General features: G+C 38.7%; 1 protein-coding gene across 2 annotated transcripts; it reads left to right on the top strand.

Annotated features, from left to right (window-relative positions):
• The first annotated feature begins 6,025 nt into the window (after window positions 1–6,025).
• Window positions 6,026–24,037, top strand: LOC137716159 (protein SPIRRIG-like). Of its 2 annotated transcripts, XM_068455566.1 has the most exons (19): window positions 6,026–6,596; window positions 7,725–7,794; window positions 8,246–8,331; window positions 8,978–9,113; window positions 9,194–9,250; window positions 9,375–9,551; window positions 10,620–10,811; window positions 10,950–11,015; window positions 11,291–11,405; window positions 11,535–12,691; window positions 12,963–13,662; window positions 13,745–13,847; window positions 14,061–15,166; window positions 15,330–16,980; window positions 17,093–20,140; window positions 20,481–20,789; window positions 20,994–21,300; window positions 21,612–21,758; window positions 22,244–24,037. In XM_068455566.1, the coding sequence occupies exons 1-19, from the start codon at window positions 6,400–6,402 to the stop codon at window positions 23,417–23,419; spliced, it is 10,800 nt and encodes a 3,599-aa protein (XP_068311667.1). In that variant the 5' UTR covers window positions 6,026–6,399; the 3' UTR covers window positions 23,420–24,037. The 2 variants fall into 2 exon arrangements, with proteins under 2 accessions (XP_068311667.1, XP_068311668.1); XM_068455567.1 differs by lacking the exons at window positions 6,026–6,596; window positions 7,725–7,794; window positions 8,246–8,331; window positions 8,978–9,113; window positions 9,194–9,250 and having other exon boundaries at window positions 9,430–9,568.

Raw genomic sequence — 24,037 nt, 5'->3', positions numbered from 1 at the left:
TTGTTTTCATGCTTAACTGATGGAATATGTGATACCAATTATAATCGAACCATATATTGTGTGTCGAAGTTCTATAAACGAGTTTTCATTCAGAGAAGTACAATAACTCACAATACAAAAACTAGGCGGTTTATTACTGATGGCACCGAGATATTTTGAAATCAAATTCTTCCACACTCGGATAGGTGTATCGAGCCTATGAACAATATGCTAGGTCGGATTTAGAAGCAGATGCAACAATCTATATATTGTAGATGGTCAAGTATTACGATAAGAGAACCTTGTAAATGTGAAACAGAGATGTTGCGTGCAACGAGTGCATGCAAGTTTTTCTCCTATCTTAGACACGAGATACGATGCCTCAAATATTTATATTATGGATGCTAAACCAACTGCATTGTCCTGTGTACTTGTCATCTATTAGCAAATTAAGATCCAAGCATTTCCATTATGCATGGATTAGTGGTGGTTTTATGCCATTTTCTCTTTGTTTCCATTGCGTTGGGAGAATTTTAGAACTCCAAAGGGGGGAGACCCCACCCAACAGCTGAAAATTTTAAGCCCAATTCTAACCACTTTCCACATTATTTCTTACCAATCAGTCAACAGCCCAGATTTGTTTCATCAAGCAAATATTTTTAGTTTAGTGATATTGTATTGTGCAGGCAAAATTCCAAGGACTGAAACCTTATTCATTTATGATTTTTTTGGAGTCCAAATATTTGATATTCCAATATTATACCATACGAATCTATATATTTGCAAATCGACCTGATCATGTTGGTTAGCATCAAATTCCTTTTCGTACGCTTGCCAAATATAATATTGATCATAAAAATCTCACACAATACATATTGCACTTGTAAGACGTGTGATTCTCACGTACTTCTAATATTATGCATCGCTCTTGTTTGGAAATTATTACGTATTATTTGAATTTAGTCTATTGTCTCAGATTTCCCACTTTAATGTATGCAAAATCTAAATACATATATTTAGGTAAATGCAAGAAGAAGTTATAGTTTCTCCAGATCGAGATTTGGAGTCAGCAAACACAAAGATTCAGGCCGTTCAAAGAAGAGAAATACATGAACTCTTGATTTGTGTGAAGTGAGTAAGTGAGTGGGTTAATGGTGTCCATGGGACTTCAAATGAGTGATCATCTAGATCTGCTGGCTCCAAACACTGAGAACCAGAAAGAAAAAAACTCAATTTAGTTTTTTCAATGGTATAATAAATAGATTTTGTTGTACCAATGTCATTGTAAATGTTGATTTTTATTGTTAGCTTATAGTTGACAACAGATATTAACATTTTATTATTATTATTATAACAAAATGGATTTTTATGTTGCGAACGTAATATTTGCATAATCAATGTAGAATGTTGTGTGTAACATCGTTCAACTAAATTATTGCCGCTACCCTTTCAAAGCTTAAGGTTTTGATGTAAATATAAAGCTTCCACCTACTCTCTGTCAACATGGTAGTAGGAGCCGTAGGACATCATGCCTTCCTTAATTAACACTTTAAATCCGATTTATTAAGTTGGAGACGTAAACATTTGATATGAACCGACATATATATTTAGTCACGCACAATTTAAAAGTGGCAAGTGTGGGGTCCACTTCAGTATTAATTTGGCAAAAGCATTAGTCTTCCCGAAATATACAAGCATATTGATCTTATTGCTTCACAAATTGGCGAGGTGAAGTTCTTGTTTGTGATGCGGAGTGATAATTTTGCTGCTCATTTGGTTGCTTCGTTTGTAGCTTACTCGGTTGCTTTATTTGTTGCTTTGCATGGTGACTCTTATTTATAAGACACTATTGGTCCTGTTTTTCTATTTAATATTTTTGGTGAACACGTAAACATTATTGTTAGAATTTAATAAAGTATATACTTCGACAAAAATAAAATAAAAAAAAAATAAAAAAAAAAAGAAGAAAAATATACAAGCATATTGTAATGGCCATATTAAGTTCCATGTACATGTGAGCATGAAACATGTCAGATCGATCTACTTTCCAACCTTATCATAAGTTGTTACAATATAATCATATATCGATCATAATGGTTTTACATTGTGACATCCCACATCGTCCAGGGGAGTGATCCTTATATGTATATTTCCATCTCTACCTTGCATGAGGTCTTTTGGGAGCTCACTGGCTACGAGTTTCGTAGGAACTCCAAAGTTAAGCGAGAAAGGGGCTAGAGCAATCCCATGATGGGTGACCCACTGGGAAGTTGCTTATGAGTTCCCAAAAACAAAACCGTAAAGGAATGGTAAGCCCAAAGCCGACAATATCGTGCTACGGTGGTGGAGCGGGCCCATGAAGTGGTCCCGCCCCGGCCGGGATGTGACAATTTGGTATCAGAACCTAACCCTGGCCGTGTGTGTGCCGACGAGGATGTCGGGCCCCTAAGAGGGGTAGATTGTGACATCCCACATCGCCCAGGGGAATGATCCTTAAATGTATATTCTCATCCCTACCTAACACGAGACATTTTGGGAGCTCACTGGCTTCGGGTTCCATCGGAACTCCGAAGTTAAGCGAGAAAAGGGCTAGAGTAATCCCATGATGGGTGACCTACTGGGAAGTTGCTCGCGAGTTCCCAAAAACAAAAGCGTGAGATAATGGTAAGCCTAAAGCGGACAATATCGTGCTACGGTGGTGGAGCGGGCCCGGGAACTGATCCACCCCGGGCGGGGATGTGACAAATTGGTATCAAAGCCTAACCCTGGCCATGGTGTGCCGACGAGGACGTCGGTCCCCTAAGGGGGGTGGATTGTGACATCCCACATCGGCCAGGGGAGTGATCCTTATATGTATATTCTCATCTCTACCTTGCATGAGGCCTTTTAGGAGCTCACTGGCTTCGGGGTCCGTAGGAACTCCGAAGTTAAGCGAGAAAGGGGCTAGAGCAATCCCATGATGGGTGACCCACCGGGAAGTTACTCGTGAGTTCCCAAAAATAAAATCGTGAGGGAATAGTAAGCCCAAAGCGGATAATATCGTGCTATGGTGGTGGAGTGGGCCCGATAACTGATCTGCCCCGGGCGAGGATGTGACATACATAGTATACCTCGAGTACTAATTAAAATTAGGAAGTTAATGTATAATGCATAATGTTAAAATTTAATGTCGACTTAACCCCCCAATGTAGTGTAATCGACTCGAAAAAGAAGCGATTTGATTATTATTGTGAATATTTTATTTTTTATAAAAAAAAAAAATAATATGTTCTTTGATTAATGTGGTCACAATCAAACAAGTAAATGAGTTTTGTTGTAAGTACAGTTTTGTGTGAATTATTTTTATTGAACACTTAAAACACGGTTGGTTATATGATGGGATATCTTATGTAATTGATCCAAACAAGTAATTTATCATCCACAAATAAATTGATATTATTTTTAAATTCCTTAAGATGACTTAGGTTTGATTATCGCCAAAGACGAAAGACTTAGGTTCGATTCTTTCCAAAGACGAATTTGAATCACACTATTGTTAGCTCATTGTGAGGCTAAACCCACCCCTCTCACTTAGTGTAGATAATATTGTTTGTTCAAAAAAAAAAAAAATTATCTTTATAATTTTTATAACATCTTCTATGAATTTTCAAACCTATGGCCGGCTCGCCCCTTACTCATAGGATTGGGTGACTGAGTTAGCACCTATTATCGCCTTTGTACACAACAAAGTTTTGTTGCGCTATCTAACGTGTAAACTTGTCTCCTATCCCTCTTTTAGTTATTACAATTATTGGTCGTGTGTAACACATAGGCCAACCCCCTAACCTAATAAGAACAACTCTCCTTATGACCAAATGATGAACAAACAATTTGAGCATTTTATTAGTTATGGCTTTTACCCTCACCAATCCCCTTGCCTGTTATGCGCAAGGCTAGCCCTGAAAATGGGTCATAGGCGAGCCTTCAAAGTGGGATCCTAGAGTTCTCTGACTCCCAACCCTTTGTACATAGAAATGTGTAAAAAAAAGTTACTAAATACATGAAAAATCTATTTCTACATCAAATATCATTAAAAATTAATATAAAAAATAGAAAGATATACAAACATTACACAAATATTATCTGTCTCGCGTTTTTAGATGCAAATGCACTTATTAAGTTTACATAATCTAATTTTTCAACCAATTCAAACCGAAAGAGAAGTCCCTACCCAATATGCCAAATTATAATCATTTTTCTATTGTTACAATGTTACTTATTATATTCAATAAATGAATGTATAGTGGATTAGAGAGACACCATCTTACAACTAGGAAAAATACTAGAATGAAGAGGATAGTAATTTTCGTATACGAACTTAGGTGGATGAGACGGATTTGAATAATTTATTATATATTATATAAACTAATTAGTTTGAAAATCAAATAATGTCATTTTTCAAAAAGGTGGGAGTTTTAACCTTTTATGTACATAATAAAGATATATGCGGTGTGATCTTAAAATAGGGTAATAAAACCTCATAAAAATAAACATAAAAGTGATATTTAAGAGAGAAGCAAAAAAGTAAAAATAAGATAGTGGGAACTTTTTAAAAGGGAGAATACGTGCAGCTATAAAAAAAAAGATGATGGGACCATCTTAAGTAAAATCATGTAATTAAAATGAAGTTGGGAACATGGTTGTCTTCTTCCTCGCACGAGGCTGACCCTACAACAAAAGATTTATAGATTTCGGCGTTTACATATAAGCCAGCATAGCTTCCGTCTATCTCCATCCAGACCTGCCTAGTTCTGCCTAAAAATTGGGAGCCCTAGGCAGGCGCCTACTCCGGCTACCCTCAAGGCCCGCTCTAGATATGCGCCCTCCCTTACGTGCTAGTTCACCCCTTCTTAGACAATTAGTAATACAAGTTAACAATAGCAGTGGGGGATTGATATTGTAACCTCTTTCAACATTGAAAAGAGAAGTACTAGTAGATTAGTAATAACTAATTGTTTTCTTTATGTGATTTGATGATTCTTTTTCTTTCAATAACAAAGTACCATATATGGGTGGGTATTTGAACCAACAAACAGCGGATCATCCGAACTAGGTCGAAAAAATTGGTGTTGGCATAAACCGGTTCGATTATTAGTTTGTCCACTTAAACTTGATTGGACCACTCGTATGTTTGTTTCTTACGTGTGTTCTCTTACTGGACATCCTACAAAAACCGTAGAACTTGCACATAAACTCATTCATTATTTCTCTTTGTATTCCCTCCCGATTTCCTACTTGCTATTTTACTTCTTTTATGTCCGATTCTTCATCTCATCTTTGAAGCGAACACAATTGACAGGGTGAAACACAAAACGAACCAAATTGATTGATATTATTTGACTTAATTCTCAATTTAAAAGATGAATCGTACGAAAACGAACCGGACCCATCCATGATATATGCCTTTGCCATTAAGGCACAAACAATAGTGTTACATCAATAGTTAAATGCTTCCTACCATAAACAAAAGTATAATCGATCCTCCTTTTCCAAAAGCTCCCATTTGAACCTTTGATTTGCTTTAGCCGGAAGAGAGAGAGGCAGTCACGTCTGGCACGTTCATTTCATTACGCTACGTGGTAGCCTGGGAGACGTGGATCCCATGTTGACGTGGTCGATGATTGCATAGAAAAATTCAGGAGGAGTATCGTCGGATCTTGCAATATAGTTTAAAATTATTGTAATTTTTTTATATTTAAAATTGAATATAAACAATAATTAATAAAAAATAACCACGTGATGTAAAATGAACAGATATAATTAGGAGATCCCAAAATCCTCACAAAAAAGATCCGATGAGGATTCTCTCTCTAGAAAAGCAACATTATATTATTTTTAATTATTTATTGAATATTGTATTCTAGAGAGAGAAAGTGTTAGAGAGAGAGAGAGAGAGAGAGAGAGAGAGAGTACGAACAAGGCCGTCCGAGAACAGGCACAGCCAACATTTTATATTTCATTTCAATTTGTCGCTTTTTCGCTTTTTCGCTTTTGTCCTCCAAAGTCCGCGACTCCGCGTTTTTCGCACACAAAATTTAAAAAAGAAAAAATCGGAAAAAAAATTGACCGAAATCCGGAAAAGAAAATCCGTCGCAGAGAAGAAAGAAACGCGCAAGAAACGAGCAGCGAAACGCCGAGGTCCATCGAGCTCGAAACGCCGGATCTTGCTGCTCCAATACGCGACCCGACTCCGAATCCGATCGCTCTCCGTTCGGGCGCATTGGTTTATTAGCTCCGTGATTGTTTGATTTTTCCGGGAAAAATATATTTTCCTGGAACTTTTTTTGCGGTTTGGGAAAAATTGATTGCGAGGTTTCTGAGGCTGGATCAGATCCTTCTGGAGGAACTTGGATCTGGTGCGGCGGATGAGAGAGGAGGTGTATGTTTCAGGGATCGAAAGGGAAAACGATGAAATGGGGAACATTGCTTAAGGACTTAAGGGAGAAGGTCGGTCTCACTCATTCGCCGTCGTCTTCTTTATCTGCTTCAGCCTCCGCCGCCGCCGCTTCTTCGTCCTCGTTTCTCTCTGCCAATAACAATGCTAATTCAGCTCTTCACGGCTCGTATTCTCCTTCAAGGTACTCCATTCCTTTTCTTTTTCTTTTTTTCGCTTGTTTAAATTATTGCGTTTTCGATTCTGGAGGTTAATATTGATAAAGTAGTAAGTTTCAGTGCGGCATTGGGTTTAATTTGTTTAGCAATTTCTTGTTAATTTGGGGTTTAATGGGTTTTAGGTGGGCGGTGGATTGAGTGTTTTGGTAATACTTCAATGGTGTTATGCACTCTAAGGAAGCTTTTAGTTTTTAATTTCTTTTTTTAGTGAATGAGCTGTGATGGGGATTTGTTGACTAGCTTTGCAGCTTGGTGTATGATCAAATGCGAGATTGTTAGATTTGGCTCGTCTAGTCTCACCCAGTGGATGGTCTGTTGCCTCTGTCCATACAAATTTTGCGGCCACTGATGGTGTCAAAATGGATATATACGGCTTTTAATTCTATTGTGTTGGAGTGTTTTAGACTTTAGAGTGTAGCATGATGGTTGCATTGCCTTGGCACTGATTTCATTGACATCTCAGTCATGGCACTATGTTGGCAAGTCCCGAGTCATTATAGGTTATATGTGATCAGCTAACGCACCCGTCTTTGAATGTGTTCCTGTTTTAGCATATCCTGGTTTGGGTTAGATTTTAGTCATCAAACCTAGTGGCTTTAGCTCGTTTGTCTTTGATTGATACCTTTGCATTCCAAACATTGTAATGCCTGAATGGTTTCAGAAAGGAAAATGCAATAGTCTATGTCTGGCGGATAGAGAGGCTATCCTATTCATGCATGTATAATCTCTCTCTCTCTCTCTCTCTATATATATATATATATATTATATTTATGCATGCAAATAGTTTGTACAAAACAATAGAGGTGAAGGATGTTGCTGTTAATTTCTGCTGGCGACTCAAAACGTGTTTGGATTAGCATAAGAAGTAGCAAAAAGATAATGCAATCTTCTGGTACCAAAGTAAAGAGTTAATGCTGTCTCTTTTAGCGGAATCATAACATAAATTTTGTAAGTGTCAACATCTAAATTTATGATTTGCGTTCTCATATAAATCTTCCACAAGGAAGCATGGTATTAGTTGTTTGTAGATTCTATATTTCAATTTGATACTGGAGCATTACAAGATCATTAACATCCAATGCCTGTGAAAGCAGAGACAAACATGAATTGGAATTGGACTTCAAGAGATTTTGGGAAGAGTTCCGGTCATCCAGCTCTGAAAAGGTTGTTTTCATTACTTATTCGATATATCATCTTTTTTAGTATTGTGATGCAGAATAAATAACGAAAAAAGAGGAGAGAGTGTCTGGATGAAATAGAAGAAGGGGGGGGGGGAATGAGACAGAGATGAAGAGCAATAGGGAGTCCGGAGTTTCAAATATATGATAGTCAATCCTCAAATAGGTTTTGAAAAAAATTTCCTCAAATAGTTACATCATGACCTATTTAAAAGCCTTTCCAGAAATCAGATCTGCAATTAACTTTCTAATAAACTGAAATCACCAGTGAATTCCCCAATAACCTCTCTAAATTAGGGTAAAACATTTCAAATCATTAACTTTTATTTTTAGGCAGGATCTTCATCATAGTGTATTTTTCTTTTATACATGTATGCAGTTATTTTTTGTAACTGGAAATCATGGGTTCTAATTTTTTTTTTTAAATTATACTGCAGGAGAAAGAAGCAGCCTTGAATTTAACTGTAGATGTCTTTTGTAGATTAGTAAAGCAGCATGCCAATGTAGCTCAATTAGTTACCATGTATGAACGCTTCCCCTTTTCTGGTCTTCTGAATTGATTAGTACATAATTTCTTCGAAAAATGGGAAAAAGATGTTGTTTTAATTTTACCTTGTAATATAGATGCAAGTTATGCATACAATATTTCCTTTAAGAACAATTCATTATTCATTTGACGCTTATGTGTGTACCAAATTGGTTTTGTGGTGCCACTGCAAATCAAAATAGATCAGTTCCCAGCATAACCAGCCAACTTTGTGTTGTTAAAGCTGGGTTGGACAAGTATTGGTTGTTAACTCCACCTTATTTCTTCTGTCACTGGTGTCATTGAAAACATGTTTTTCCTCATATTATTTTTGTTGGATCCAATTACCAAAATCTGTTGTCATGTCGAGTTGGAGACGTTTATTTGATTTTAAATTTGAGTATGTACAGATGCATAATTTTGTTTTAATTTTTAAATTTTTTTAAAATTTTTATTTTTTTAACGTTAGAAAATGAATCCTGAAAAATGACTTTCGCTTGGTTTGGAACTTTTTGTATAAGTTAAACTCTGCCACTTCTACAACTGTTGGTTGCAATTTATCTTACCTTGAGTTTGTTGAACTTATATCCTGGAAAGAGGGAAAAATTCCAGTTTGTTGACTAACAAGTTTTGATGAACACAGGTTAGTTGAAACACATATATTCTCATTTGTCCTGGGAAGGGCATTTGTAACAGATATTGAGAAGCTAAAAATCAGCAGCAGAAAAAGACATTTGGATGTGGAAAAAGTACTGCATTTTTTTTCAGAAGTCACAAAGGTTGGCTTTTATTTTAATGGGTGTCATCATTGTTTTCCTATCTGTTTCCTGAAGTCATAATCTTATTTACTTCTGTGCAGGATGGCATCACTCCTGGTTCAAATTTGTTAACTGCTTTACAAGTTCTAGCTTCTGGGGTAAAATTTTGTTAATTTCACATTTTCACTAGATTAGGATACCTCTTTGGTTGTGACGGACTTTAATGATTTTATCTTCTTCATTCGTACCCTGTTCATGCTTGTATCCTTATGCTGTTTGCAGCCTATTGATAAACAATCACTCCTTGATTCGGGTATATTTTGCTGTCTCATTCATATTCTCAATGCCCTTCTGGATCCTGATGAAGCCAATCAAAAGCAAAAGGCTACTGATCGTGATGAACTATTTTCAACTGAGAAAGATTATGACGGTGATGCTGGTCAAGTCCGTCGGCTTGAGGTAGCTTTTGCTTAATGGTATACAAAACCATAGATGTTTGTTACACAAAGATGTATGCAAAGATTGATTTGAAAACACAATAGGCTTAATTGCTGTTATGTTGTGTTTGGTAGAAGGAGATGAAGTGTGACATTTTTTTAACATTGCCATGATTTGTGGGTAGTCTAACATCTTTATTTTCCTTGTTTGAGGTGTATAGTTGACATATTTGAACTACAGCCAGTAGTGTGTGACATTTTTCTCATTCTGAACTTAGTCTTTGCTTGTACGTTATTGCGCTGTTCATTATCACTTGCCCCATTAGGCCAAACCTCTCATTATTACTTTATCAGAAATTTTTAATTTATTTTTGATATTGATTTTCAAGCCTGTTGTAATTGCTATGTGTGGCTAGTGGCTATTGGGAGGCTCAACACTTGTGATCAAATTCAAAGGAGAAGTCCTTTTATTTGCATCTCTCCCCATTGGTGCAGTTTGTGTAAAGCAAAGGAGGAAAGTGTTAACCACATTTTTCTTCATTGTTCTTACACGATTCAACTGTGGTGGAAATTGTTTCAGGAGGTTAGAGTAAGTTGGGTCATCCCAAAGGGTTGTTTCGAGCTTCTAAGCACTAATTTTGAGGCTCTAGGAATTGGGAGGAAAGCTAAAGCTTTGTGGGGTTGTCTGGTGTCGGCAGTTTTTTGGAACATTTGGTTGGAGCGTAACAAAAGAATTTTTGAGGATTATACTGGTGTGGGGGTAGCAGATCTATGGGGAAGAGTAAGATATTGGGCAGCCTTCTGGGCTTCAGTTTCAAATGAATTTAAGAATTACTCTCTTTCTCACATACTGTGGGATATGTTAGCAGTAGTAAAATGATTTTGGTTGAGGTTGTCCTACTTGTAATCTGATCCTCTGGAGAGTTTTTCTTGTTCTGTTCTTGGTGGATTTCTTATCCACTTCTGTGTATTACACTTTTCTTTTTTAATAAACTGTTATAGTTTCTTCTCAAAAAAAAAAAAAATTGCTATGTTATTGGTTCATGGCACGTTTTAAACTTTCTTTTGGTTTGTAACCTTTAAATTGCAGGTAGAGGGGGGTGTTGTGCATATTATGAAAGCGATGGCAAACCATCCCTTGGCAGCACAAAGTTTGATTGAGGATGATTCTCTTCAATTGCTCTTTCAGATGGTTGCGAATGGCTCTTTGACAGTCTTCTCTCGATATAAGGAGGGCCTGGTTCTGCTGCACAGCATCCAGCTTCACAGACATGCTATGCAGGTAGATACATTGCACGTATTGCCTGCCCTATTTGTAGAGACATAATTGGATAGCAACATTTTCCACAATCATAATATTAAATCAGTTTTAGAACCTGTAATTTGGATTTTTTTTGTGCTAACTTGTGGTTTTTTCCAGATTCTTGGTCTTCTTTTGGTCAATGACAATGGGAGCACAGCACAATATCTTCGTAAACATCATCTGGTATGGTGATATGTTATATGCGTGCACTGTAATGGTTAAATCCTAACTACACTGAATATGCGTGCTCAACTCACCATCATACCTCCCCCGCATACTCTTTAATGTTGTATAAGCATATAGTTTTATCAGGAACATAAGCTAGCCAATGATGACTACACAGGCTGTGCTGACTTTTTTAATATGTATTATTTTCAAATCATGGCTTGATCCATGGGTTTTTTGTTATCGTTTTAAAATTATTCTCACATTATGATTTTCTGTTCCCCCCTGTGCAGATCAAAGTTCTTTTAATGGCCGTCAAAGATTTCAATCCTGATTGTGGTGATCCTACATATACCATGGGCATTGTGGATTTGCTGCTTGAATGTGTGGAATTGTCATATAGACCTGGTAATTGGCTTGTCAGTTTTCCTTCTTTGGTTGAGCTAAACATCTCTTCCTTGTGGTGTATTCTTCTAATATGATTTTCTACAGCTTAAGTATGTGTTGGTTCTGATATGTTACATTTTTGTCATGTAGATGCTGGTGGTGTCAGGCTTAGGGAGGATATACATAATGCCCATGGTTATCAGTTTCTTGTACAGTTTGCTTTAACACTTTCCTCAATGCCAAAAAGTCAGGGGTTCCATTCTGTTCATTTTAAATCTTCAGACCAAAATTCTGCTTCAAGCGGTTCCCATGCACAGGACGTTGTAGACATGCAGGATTCCAGGGGAGAAGGACCCTTAGCTGAACAACTTTCTCCCACACTGTCTAGGTTGCTTGACGTTCTTGTTAATCTAGCTCAAACTGGCCCAACTGAATCGAAAGGTTCCAAGTCTTCGCATACCAGGTCCAGTGGCCATAGCAGAAGTTGTACACCATCTTCAGACAGATTGGCTGATGAAGTTTGGGAAAAGGACAATAATAAAGTCAAAGACCTTGAAGCAGTTCAGATGTTGCAGGATATTTTCCTCAAAGCAAATAGCAGGGAGTTGCAAGCAGAAGTTCTGAATAGAATGTTCAAAATATTTTCAAGTCATCTTGAAAATTATAAGTTGTGCCAGCAGTTACGGACTGTTCCACTTTTCATCCTAAATATGGCTGGTTTTTCTCCATCTTCCCAAGAGATACTTCTAAAAATTCTTGAGTATGCTGTGACTGTTGTGAATTGCGTCCCTGAGCAAGAGTTACTGTCACTTTGTTGCTTATTGCAGCAACCAATATCATCAGAGTTAAAGCACACTGTACTTTCTTTTTTCGTAAAACTTCTATCTTTTGACCAGCAGTACAAAAAGGTCCTCCGAGAAGTTGGTGTCCTGGAGGTATTGTTGGATGACCTGAAGCAGCACAAGTTACTTTTGGGTTCAGAACATCAAAGTGGCAATAGTAATCAGTTGGAGAGAAAGTCCAGCTCAAGCAGCTTTAAAAAGCACTTGGACAGCAAGGATGTAATTATTTCATCACCCAGGTTAATGGAATCTGGTTCAGTGAAGCTTCCTATGTTTGAAGTTGACCGTACAATTACTATTGCATGGGATTGTATGGTCTCTTTATTAAAGAAAACCGAAACCAATCAATCATCTTTCCGTGTGGCTAATGGTGTAACTGCTGTTCTCCCATTTCTTGTGTCTGACACACACCGTGCAGGGGTGCTTAGGCTTTTGTCATGTTTGATCATTGAAGATAGTACCCAGGTTTGTTAGCTTTATTAGTCTTGTAACTCTGTAAATTTTTGAATTTCGATGGTTTTGCATTCAATTCTTGTCCCTTTATATTCCTCTTTAATTTTTCATTCATATATTTCTGAAATAAAAATGAGTGACAAATCCAGATCTTTCTTAACATAGAATCCGTGGATGTTTTGGCAGTTATTAGAAGCTTTTGTGCAGACTGCAATAGTATTTGAGTCATCGAGCTTTGCCATTGTTGATTGTCAAAATAACTTTGCTTCTCATTTTTGACCAGGCACATCCTGAAGAATTAGGTGTGATTGTTGAAATTCTAAAAAGTGGAATGGTTACCAGTGTTTTGGGATCTCAATACAGGCTTGAAAATGATGCAAAATGTGACACTATGGGGGCTTTATGGCGCATTCTGGGAGTTAACAACTCAGCTCAGAGGGTTTTTGGTGAAGCCACTGGTTTTTCTCTTCTGCTTACCACACTCCATAGTTTCCAAAGTGACGGAGAGCATTCAGATCAATCTTCTTTAGAGGTTTACATTAAGGTGTTTACGTATTTGTTGCGTCTAGTGACTGCTGGAGTGTGTGATAATGCTGTTAATAGGACAAAATTGCACACAGTTATATCATCCCAAACTTTCTATGATCTTCTGTCTGAGTCAGGCTTGCTTAGTGTGGACTGTGAAAAGCAAGTCATACAATTATTGTTTGAACTAGCTCTTGAAATTGTGCTTCCACCCTTCTTAACATCAGAAAGTGTTACATCCTCGGATGTGCTTGATAATGAGTCATCAAATTTTTCAATAATGACCACATCAGGTTCATTTCATCCTGATAAGGAACGGGTGTTTAACGCTGGTGCTGTCAGAGTTCTTATTCGGTCGTTACTGCTCTTTACTCCAAAGATGCAGCTTGAAGTTCTTAACCTTATTGAAAGGCTTGCTCGTGCTGGTCCCTTCAATCAGGAAAACCTCACCTCTATAGGTGTGAAAAACAATAATTATTTGCTTAAGTATCTAAATTTCTGACCAGTATTCTCACTTTCTACTTTGTCTAATGTATTTAGGTTGCATTGAACTTCTGCTGGAAACCATTCACCCCTTCCTTTTGGGGTCATCTCCATTACTTAAGTATGCTCTGGAGATTGTTGAAGTACTTGGGGCATACAGGTGGGACTTGCATACATCTATTTGAATTTATTTGTTTTCTCTGTTAGGTTCTCATTGTTGTTTCACTTTATTTGTATCTAAATTCTTTTCCTGTGCAATTATGTATGGATTTCTGGGAATTGAGGTGTCTCTCAGCAACTAAGAGTGGTGGTTTGACTTTATTCAATTTGAATAACAAGGTTTTTTTTTTTTTTTTTATGTATGTGGTGGCAGGCTATCTGCATCAGAACTTCGAGTGCTTATTAGATATGTGTTGCAAATGAGGTCAATGAAGTCAGGTCGTATACTTGTGCACATGATGGAAAGGTTAATTCTCATGGAGGATTCAGAAAATATTTCCCTTGCGCCATTTGTAGAGATGGACATGAGCAAGATTGGTCATGCTTCCATTCAGGTTTCTCTGGGAGAAAGATCATGGCCTCCAGCAGCTGGTTATTCATTTGTCTGTTGGTTTCAGTTTCAAAATCTCTTGAAGTTGCAAGCAAAAGAAACAGAGTCCAAAGCTGGTCCTTCTAAGAAGTGGAGCAGTTCTGCCGGGAAACATCATGAAAGGCATATTCTCCAGATATTTTCTGTTGGTGCAGCAAATAATGAAAATGCATTCTATGCAGAATTATATCTTGACGAGGATGGTGTTCTTACCCTTGCAACTAGCAATTCTTGCTCCTTATCGTTTTCAGGATTGGAACTTGAGGAAGGCAGGTGGCATCACCTTGCAGTTGTACATAGCAAGCCAAATGCTCTTGCTGGATTGTTCCAAGCCAGTGTTGCTTATGTGTATCTTGATGGAAAGCTTAGACACACAGGGAAACTAGGATATTCTCCATCTCCGATTGGCAAACCTTTGCAGGTAACCGTTGGGACTCCAGTTACTTGTGCAAGAGTTAGTGACTTGACCTGGAAGGTCCGTTCTTGCTACCTTTTTGAGGAGGTGCTCACCTCAGGTTGTATTTGTTTCATGTACATTCTTGGTAGAGGATATAGAGGGCTCTTCCAGGACACAGATCTTCTTCGTTTTGTCCCTAACCAGGCATGTGGTGGCGGTAGCATGGCTATCTTAGATACATTAGATGCTGACTTGACCTTGGCTTCTAGTACACAGAAGCTTGACATATCTAATAAGCAAGGAGACTCCAAGGCAGATGGCAGTGGAATTGTTTGGGATTTGGAGAGACTAGGTTCTCTCTCTTTACAGCTCTCTGGGAAGAAGCTTATATTTGCATTTGATGGAACCTGTGCAGAAGCTATTCGAGCATCAGGGGAGGTCTCCATGCTCAATCTAGTTGATCCATTGTCAGCGGCTGCTTCTCCTATTGGGGGTATGTTTAAGACAAAGGTTCACATATTGCATCCAAATTTTGACATTTATATGATATATACAATTATATGTATATATATGCATGCATGTATGTGAAAAACTGGTGGATCTAGATTTTTGAATTCTTCTCTATTTCCTTTGTTCTCATTTTTAGTTTTGTGCAGGTATACCACGATTTGGGCGTCTTCATGGGGATATTTACGTATGTAGGCAATGTGTAATTGGTGATACTGTCTGCCCGGTCGGTGGGATGACTGTTATCCTGGCTTTAGTTGAGGCTGCTGAGACTAGGGACATGCTACACATGGCCCTTACCTTACTGGCCTCTGCTCTTCATCAGAATCCTCAGAATGTGAGAGACATGCCGAAATGCCGGGGATACCATTTGCTGGCTGTCTTTTTGCGTTGTCGAATGTCATTGTTCGACATGCAATGTCTTGAGATATTTTTCCAGATTGCTGCCTGTGAAGCTTCATTTTCAGAACCAAGGAAGTTGAAATATAATCGAACTAATTTGTCACCAGCTACAACTATGCAAGAAACCAGTTTTGAGGAACTTAACTTGTCAAGGTTTCGTGATGAATTTTCTTCAGTCGGATCTCAAGGAGACATGGATGATTTTTCTGCCCAAAAAGATTCATTTAGTCATATTTCAGAGCTTGAAAGTGCTGATATTCCGGCTGAAACCTCAAATTGCATTGTCTTGTCAAATGAAGACATGGTTGAACATGTCTTGTTGGATTGGACATTGTGGGTAACTGCTCCAGTTGCAATTCAAATTGCACTTCTTGGTTTTCTAGAGCATCTAGTGTCCATGCACTGGTACAGAAACCATAACCTTACTGTTCTGCGCCGAATAAACCTTGTTCAACATTTGTTAGTTACGCTTCAGAGGGGTGATGTTGAAGTTCCCGTTTTGGAGAAATTGGTTGTATTGCTTGGTGTCATTTTGGAAGATGGGTTTCTCTCTTCTGAACTGGAACATGTGGTTAGGTTTGTGATTATGACATTTGATCCACCTGACTTGACACCCCGACATCCAATAATGCGTGAGGCCATGGGAAAGCATGTAATCGTGAGAAACATGCTGCTGGAGATGCTTATTGATCTGCAAGTAACCATTAAATCCGAAGAGGTGCTTGAGCAGTGGCATAAGATTGTGTCTTCTAAATTGATTACATATTTTCTAGATGAATCTGTTCACCCAACAAGTATGAGATGGATCATGACTGTTCTTGGAGTTTGTCTTACTTCATCCCCTACATTTGCACTAAAATTTCGCACCAGTGGAGGTTATCAAGGCTTGACCCGGGTGCTTCCAAGCTTCTATGATTCCCCAGACATATATTACATTTTGTTCTGTCTGATATTTGGAAAGTCTGCTTATCCTAGATTGCCGGAAGTTCGTATGCTAGACTTTCATGCGCTTATGCCAAATGATGGAAGTTTTGTGGAACTGAAATTCGTAGAATTGTTGGAAGCTGTTATTGCCATGGCAAAATCTACATTTGATAGGCTGAGCGTTCAGTCAGCGCTTGCTTACCAATCTGGTAATCTTTCCCAGGTTGGTGCTGGCCTTGTGGCAGAACTTGTGAATGGAAATGCAGATATGGCTGGGGAGCTGCAAGGTGAAGCATTGATGCATAAAACATATGCGGCACGCTTAATGGGTGGGGAGGCATCGGCCCCTTTTGCTGCTACTTCGGTCTTGAGATTTATGGTTGATTTGGCAAAAATGTGTTCCCCTTTCACTGGTGTCTGCAAAAGAGCAGAGTTTCTTGAAAGCTGCATTGACCTATATTTTTCTTGTGTCAGGTTTGTCATGGGACAGTATTTCTGACGTTGATACTATTTACTTGATCTAAATTTTACTGGTTTTATTTTGGAACTTTTCTTTTTACTCAACTCACTATCTGGTTTCTTACAGAGCGGCCCATGCTGTGAAGATGGCAAAGGAGCTATCTGTAAAGGCAGAAGAGAAGAACTTGAATGATTGTGACGATTCCTGTAGTTCCCAGAACACATTTTCTAGCCTACCTCATGAACAGGATCAGTCTGCCAAAACCTCCATTAGTGTTGGAAGCTTCCCTCCTGGTCAGGTGAGTTCAAGTTCTGAAGACACGGCTGTTCCCCCAAATTCGGGGACTGATGATAAAGCAGAGGCCAAGGCTACTACAGCCCAGCAGGAATTACACAAATCAGTGCAAGACGATGTACAAGCTGTTCAGAGCTTAGAAAGTGTTAATGTTGACCAGGTTTCTGCCACCTCCAGCACAAATGATTATAATTTCCATAAGAAGGTCACCCTGGAGCCCATTAAACCAGTGGATTCTCAAAGTTCCACATCGTTTACCATGCTTGATTCTCCCAATTTATCAGAGAAGTCTAATTCTAGACTCCCACTTACACTCTCTCCTTCTCCTGTTTTAGCATTGACATCTTGGCTGGGAAGTACAGGCTATAATGAATCCAAATCTCCCTCAGTTGCCACTCCTTCCATTGATTCTTCTGTGACTACAACTGAATTTGATCCATCCTCAGACCTGAAGTCTCCTGAGCCTTCTACTGCAAGTACCTTTTTTTCAGCTAGTCCAAAGCTACTTCTTGAAATGGATGAATGTGGCTATGGAGGTGGTCCTTGTTCTGCTGGAGCCACTGCTGTTTTAGATTTTATTGCAGAAGTTCTGTCTGAGTTTGTGACTGAGCAAATTAAAGTATCACAAATTATAGAGGGAATCTTAGAAAGTGTTCCATTATATGTTGATGCAGATTCCATGTTGGTATTCCAGGGATTGTGCCTTAGTAGACTGATGAACTTTCTGGAAAGGCGTCTCTTGCGCGATGATGAAGAAAATGAGAAAAAGCTAGATAAATATCGTTGGTCCTCAAATTTAGATTCATTATGCTGGATGATAGTGGATCGTGCATATATGGGCGCTTTTCCTCAACCCTCTGGAATACTAAAGATACTCGAGTTCTTATTATCTATGCTACAATTGGCAAATAAAGATGGTCAAATTGAAGAAGCTACTCCTAGTGGGAAGAGCCTATTATCTATTGGAAGAGGGAGCAGACAACTTGATGCTTATATACATTCAATTCTTAAAAATACAAATCGTATGATACTGTATTGTTTTCTGCCATCATTCTTGTCTTCAGTAGGAGAAGATGATCTGCTTTTGTGCTTAGGTTTGCTAGTTGAATCAAAGAAGAGAGTTTCCTCCAACTCTTCACTTGATAATTCAGGAATTGATATCTGCACAGTCTTACAGTTATTAGTTGCTCACAGGCGAATTATATTCTGTCCCAGCAATATGGATACAGATATAAATTGTTGTCTTTGTGTCAATTTAATCTCTCTCCTCCGTGACCAACGACAGAATGTGCAGAACTTGGCTGTTGATATTGTCAAGTATCTCCTGGTGCATCGTCGGGTGGCTCTAGAAGATCTGCTGGTCTCAAAGCCAAACCAAGGACAGCAACTGGATGTGCTACATGGGGGATTTGACAAGTTATTGACTGAAAATTTATCTGCTTTCTTTGAATGGCTTCAAAGTTCTGAAGTGATGGTGAATAAAGTACTAGAGCAGTGTGCTTCCATTATGTGGGTACAGTATATTACTGGATCAGCAAAATTCCCAGGAGTGAGAATTAAAGCTATGGAGGGTCGTCGCAAGAGAGAAATGGGGAGAAAATCAAGGGATACATCAAAGTTAGATCTAAAGCACTGGGAGCAGGTGAATGAACGGAGATATGCACTAGAATTGGTGTGCGATGCAATGTCCACTGAGCTAAGAGTTGTGCGTCAAGACAAGTATGGATGGGTTCTTCATGCTGAGAGCAAGTGGCAAACCCATCTTCAACAACTTGTCCATGAGCGGGGAATATTCCCAATGCGAAAATCCTCTGTTAAACAGGATCCTGATTGGCAGCTTTGTCCAATTGAAGGTCCATACAGGATGCGCAAAAAACTTGAGCGCTGCAGATTGAAACTTGATACCATCCAAAATGTTCTTGATGGACAATTTGAAGTAGGGAAAGCAGAGCTGTCCAAAGAGAAAAATGAGAATGATCTGAATGCTTCTGATAACGATTCTGAACCATTCTTTCAACTTTTGACTGATAGTGCCAAACAGAATGGCCTTGATGGTGAGCTGTATGATGGATCATTTTTTAAAAAACCAGATAATGCCAAAGATGTTGCTTCTGTTAGGACTGAATGGAATGATGATAGAGCTAGTAGTCTCAATGAAGCAAGTTTGCACTCTGCACTCGAGTTTGGTGGCAAATCTAGTTCAGCATCTATCCCCATAGATGACAGTGTACAAGAAAGATCTGATCTAGGGTCTCCATGGCAATCTTCTTCTGCAAGAATTGATGACATCAAAGTCACAGATGATAAATCAGATAAGGAACTTCATGATAATGGTGAATACCTGATCAGACCTTATCTGGAACCTTTTGAAAAGATACGATTTCGGTACAATTGTGAACGAGTTATGGGTCTGGACAAGCATGATGGTATATTTTTAATCGGCGAGCTTTCTCTGTATGTGATTGAAAATTTCTATATCGATGACTCTGGGTGTATTTGTGAAAAGGAATGCGAAGATGAACTCTCTATCATTGATCAGGCTCTTGGTGTAAAGAAGGATGTTAATTTGGATTTCCAGTCAAAGTCAACTTCATCTTGGGGAGCAACGGAAAAGTCAGGAGTTGGGGGAAGAGCGTGGGCCTATAATGGTGGTGCATGGGGAAAGGAGAAAGTCTGTACTAGTGGTAGTCTACCTCACCCTTGGAACATGTGGAAACTTAACAGTGTTCATGAGCTTTTGAAGCGTGATTACCAGCTGCGTCCTGTTGCTGTTGAAATTTTTAGCATGGATGGATGTAATGATCTCCTGGTGTTCCACAAAAAAGAAAGGGAAGAAGTTTTCAGAAATCTAGTAGCCATGAATCTTCCTAGAAATAGCATGTAAGCAATCAATTCCCAATTTCCTCAATTTTTTTTCCAGTAGTCCTTTTTGCGTTATAATTGTTGTATTTATATATTTATGCGTGATTTTTTTTTGACTGCCAGAGTGTGTGTGTGTGTCAGTGTGTCAGAGTGTGTGTGTGTGTTTCCGTGTTTGTGTGCCTTTGTTAGGGACTCAGGATGTTGAAACTATGCAAGTGTATATCGTGGAACATAGCATCTAAGATTTACCTATATTATTGTTTTACTTGTGTATTGATGGTTTCCTGCCTAATATCTTTTGCATCACCTTTCCGATTTTTGCTAGTAATTATTTAATTCATAATTGTATTCATATTAGGTTGGACACAACCATATCAGGATCAGCAAAACAAGAAGTCAATGAGGGTAGCCGACTATTTAAGTCAATGGCCAAGTCCTTTTCAAAGAGATGGCAAAATGGAGAAATATGCAATTTCCAGTACCTCATGCATCTCAACACGTTGGCAGGACGGGGGTACAGTGATCTTACCCAATATCCAGTTTTTCCATGGGTTCTTGCAGATTACGAGAGTGAAAACCTGGACTTGTTAGATCCAAAAACATTTCGTGGACTTGACAAGCCGATGGGTTGTCAAATGTTAGAGGGCGAAGAAGAATTCAGGAAAAGGTAATATGAATTCCATTGTTTTATTCTTATTTCACTTTTAAGTTGTGTCTTTGATTGAAGTTTTTCCTGTTTCAGTTCTATATAGTTGTTTTAACCACATGAAGCACTTTCTCTATCATGGTTTTCTATATGCAGAAATGCATTTTTGGATGTATGTTATCAGTACTGTTTCTTTATTCATCTTATCTTTCATTCTCTACTCAGGTACGAGAGCTGGGATGATCCGGAGGTCCCAAAATTCCATTATGGTTCTCATTATTCCAGTGCTGGGATTGTCCTCTTCTATCTTCTACGCCTACCACCTTTCAGTGCAGAGAATCAAAAGCTACAAGGAGGGCAATTTGACCATGCTGATCGTCTTTTTAATAGTATTAGAGATACTTGGTTCAGTGCAGCTGGAAAGGGCAACACATCAGATGTGAAGGAGTTGATTCCCGAATTTTTCTACATGCCAGAATTCCTGGAAAATCGTTTCAATCTTGATTTGGGTGAGAAACAATCAGGAGAGAAGGTGAAACATCTTAATCCCTTTCCTAAGAAAAAAAAAAATTATTTGACGTTCAAGCCATTAACCATTCTTGAGGGCCCAAAGTGCATATACCATTCTCGTAGACGTGTACAGCTTTTAATTTTGCTTTCTAATAAAAGAAATTAGATATGCAAACAAAGGTTTTCTTCTGTTGTAATAGTTTAGGTAGAGGAAATGCGTTCTGTGCTCTGGTCCAATGCTATTTGAATCTTCTTTATTTTTTTATTTTTTTTATTTTATTTTTTCCTACTATTTGAGAACTGAAACATTCTCTCTTTAATTTCTATCATTAGGTTGGTGATGTTGGCTTACCTCCATGGGCTAAAGGCAGTGCTAGAGAATTCATCAGGAAGCACAGGGAGGCCCTGGAATCTGATTACGTTTCAAAAAATTTGCATCATTGGATAGATCTCATTTTTGGATATAAACAGAGAGGAAAGGTTCGTATTGAGATTCATTTTTGGCACACTGCAACTCATTCATAAGCTTTTAATAGGCCTCATAAAGTAGTGCACCTGGAAGTTCTTCAATGAAATTTGTGGCATCATTTTAGTTTCATCTTTCAGCTCAATATTTACTCATCTAGAGACACATTGCCCACGCATATGTGATTGCATGAGATATACCCAAACCTAACTTGAACTGGTGAATAGTGAAGTCATCTTTGCGTGTGCTTATTTTTGCAACAAAACAGATGTTACATGCTCAATTTTTCTTGGTAACGTACTACATGCTCAATTTAATAAAGAAATTGTTGGTTGAAATTTTGCTGAGATATAATACTACCCGACTATTTTTTATTCTGGATCTCATTGTGCCAAACACTTGTGTTAATTGCACTTACTTCTGGTCCTGACTTTGTGTTCTACTTTACTCTTTCCATTTTGATCTGCTTTTCATTATAAATTTCCTTGAAAATTGACAGGCAGCTGAGGAAGCTGTGAATGTTTTCTATCACTACACGTACGAGGGGAGTGTAGACATAGACTCAGTGACAGATCCTGCAATGAAAGCCTCAATTCTAGCACAAATTAATCATTTTGGGCAGACACCCAAACAGTTATTTCTCAAACCCCATGTGGAAAGGCAGGTCAACAGAAGGGTTCCTCATCCACTCAAGTACTCAAACCATCTTGTTCAGCATGAGATACGCAAGACATCGTCTTCTATAACTCAGATTGTTACTGTCAACGAGAAAATCCTAGTGGCAGGAACAAATTGTTTGCTTAAGCCAAGAACATATACCAAGTATGTTGCATGGGGTTTTCCAGATCGCAGCTTAAGATTTATGAACTATGATCAAGATCGACTCCTATCCACACACGAGAATCTTCATGGGGGCAACCAGATTCAGTGTACTGGCGTTAGCCATGATGGTCAGATTCTGGTCACTGGGGCTGATGATGGCTTAGTTTCTGTTTGGAGAATCAGTAATTACAGTCCTCGTGTTTTGAGACGCTTGCAGTTGGAGAAGGCACTTTGTGCCCACACATCCAAAATTACATGTCTTCATGTAAGCCAGCCTTACATGCTGATTGTGAGTGGATCAGATGACTGCACTGTTGTTGTATGGGATCTCAGCTCCTTGGTTTTTGTTAGGCAGCTCCCTGAGTTTCCAGCGCCGATTTCTGCAATTTATGTGAATGACTTGACAGGGGAAATTGTGACGGCAGCTGGAATTTTACTTGCAGTTTGGAGCGTTAATGGGGACTGTCTTGCAATGGTTAACACGTCTCAACTGCCTTCTGATTCAATTCTTTCTGTGACAAGTAGTTCATTTTCTGATTGGCTGGATACGAACTGGTTTGTAACCGGTCATCAGAGTGGGGCTGTTAAGGTTTGGCAAATGGTTCACCACACCAACCTCGAGATTTCCCAACAGAAGTCAACGAGCAATGGATTGGGGGGTTTAAATCTCAATGATAAAGCACCAGAGTACAGGTTGGTCCTTCACAAGGTGCTCAAGTTTCATAAGCATCCCGTTACTGCCCTTCTCTTTACAAATGACCTCAAGCAGTTACTAAGCGGGGATTCTGGCGGGCATTTGCTGTCATGGACAGTGCCAGATGAGAGCTTGAGAGCTTCAATGAATCAGGGGTGATGATCCTAAAGTTTTGATTCAGGTATAATAACTTCAGCAAATGGGGGTAGCTTTCGGTTCTAAGACCGGGACCCTCATCATGAAAAGAACGGACGTGGTGCTAGTACTACATGGTAAAAGCAGGGACAATTCCAACAGCAGGGCTGGCCTGGACCGGAACAAGGCAAAACTATACAGGATTGACAGGAAAGATGAATCCACTCATAAACCAATTGTTAAATGTTGAAACCCACGCAAGCGTGCTGCCCACCGGGATCTTTGCTAACCTGGGTTGAGCATCTGATTGGGAAGGCGATACTCAATGCTTTTGGGATGGATGGGAGGATGCTCTCCATTTCGGACGAGGAGCATCCAAGTCTTACAGTTTTTTTTGTTTGTTATTTTTTATGTAAATAGTTGGACTAACAGTGTGATGGAAGTTGTATAGCAGAGTAGTGTGCCAGGAATCGGGACGTTTGGGTGAAAAAATGATGGTTCCAGTGTGAATGTGGAACGCTTAATTTGGTCAATTGTGGGCATTTTTTGGCTACGATTCTTTTTGAAATAGTGCATTTGGGCACTTATTATTGCCCATTTCATTTTGTAAGACTCTCTCTCTCTCTCTCTCTCTCTCTCTCT

Source organism: Pyrus communis, chromosome 14 (genome assembly GCF_963583255.1).
Source record: "Pyrus communis chromosome 14, drPyrComm1.1, whole genome shotgun sequence".
In the NCBI taxonomy this organism is placed as follows: domain Eukaryota; kingdom Viridiplantae; phylum Streptophyta; class Magnoliopsida; order Rosales; family Rosaceae; genus Pyrus; species Pyrus communis.
Note: the sequence above shows the minus strand (reverse complement) of the source record. Positions and strands in the feature narration are given on the sequence as shown.

Excerpts from the sequence above, each read along its gene's own strand:
- LOC137716159 (XM_068455566.1), top strand. The coding sequence starts at position 6,400 with ATGTTTCAGGGATCGAAAGGGAAAACGATGAAATGGGGAACATTGCTT. Across the intron at positions 11,016-11,290 it reads ATCTTCGTAAACATCATCTG|ATCAAAGTTCTTTTAATGGC; the intron begins GTATGGTGATAT and ends CCCCCTGTGCAG. Across the intron at positions 13,663-13,744 it reads GGAAAACCTCACCTCTATAG|GTTGCATTGAACTTCTGCTG; the intron begins GTGTGAAAAACA and ends TAATGTATTTAG.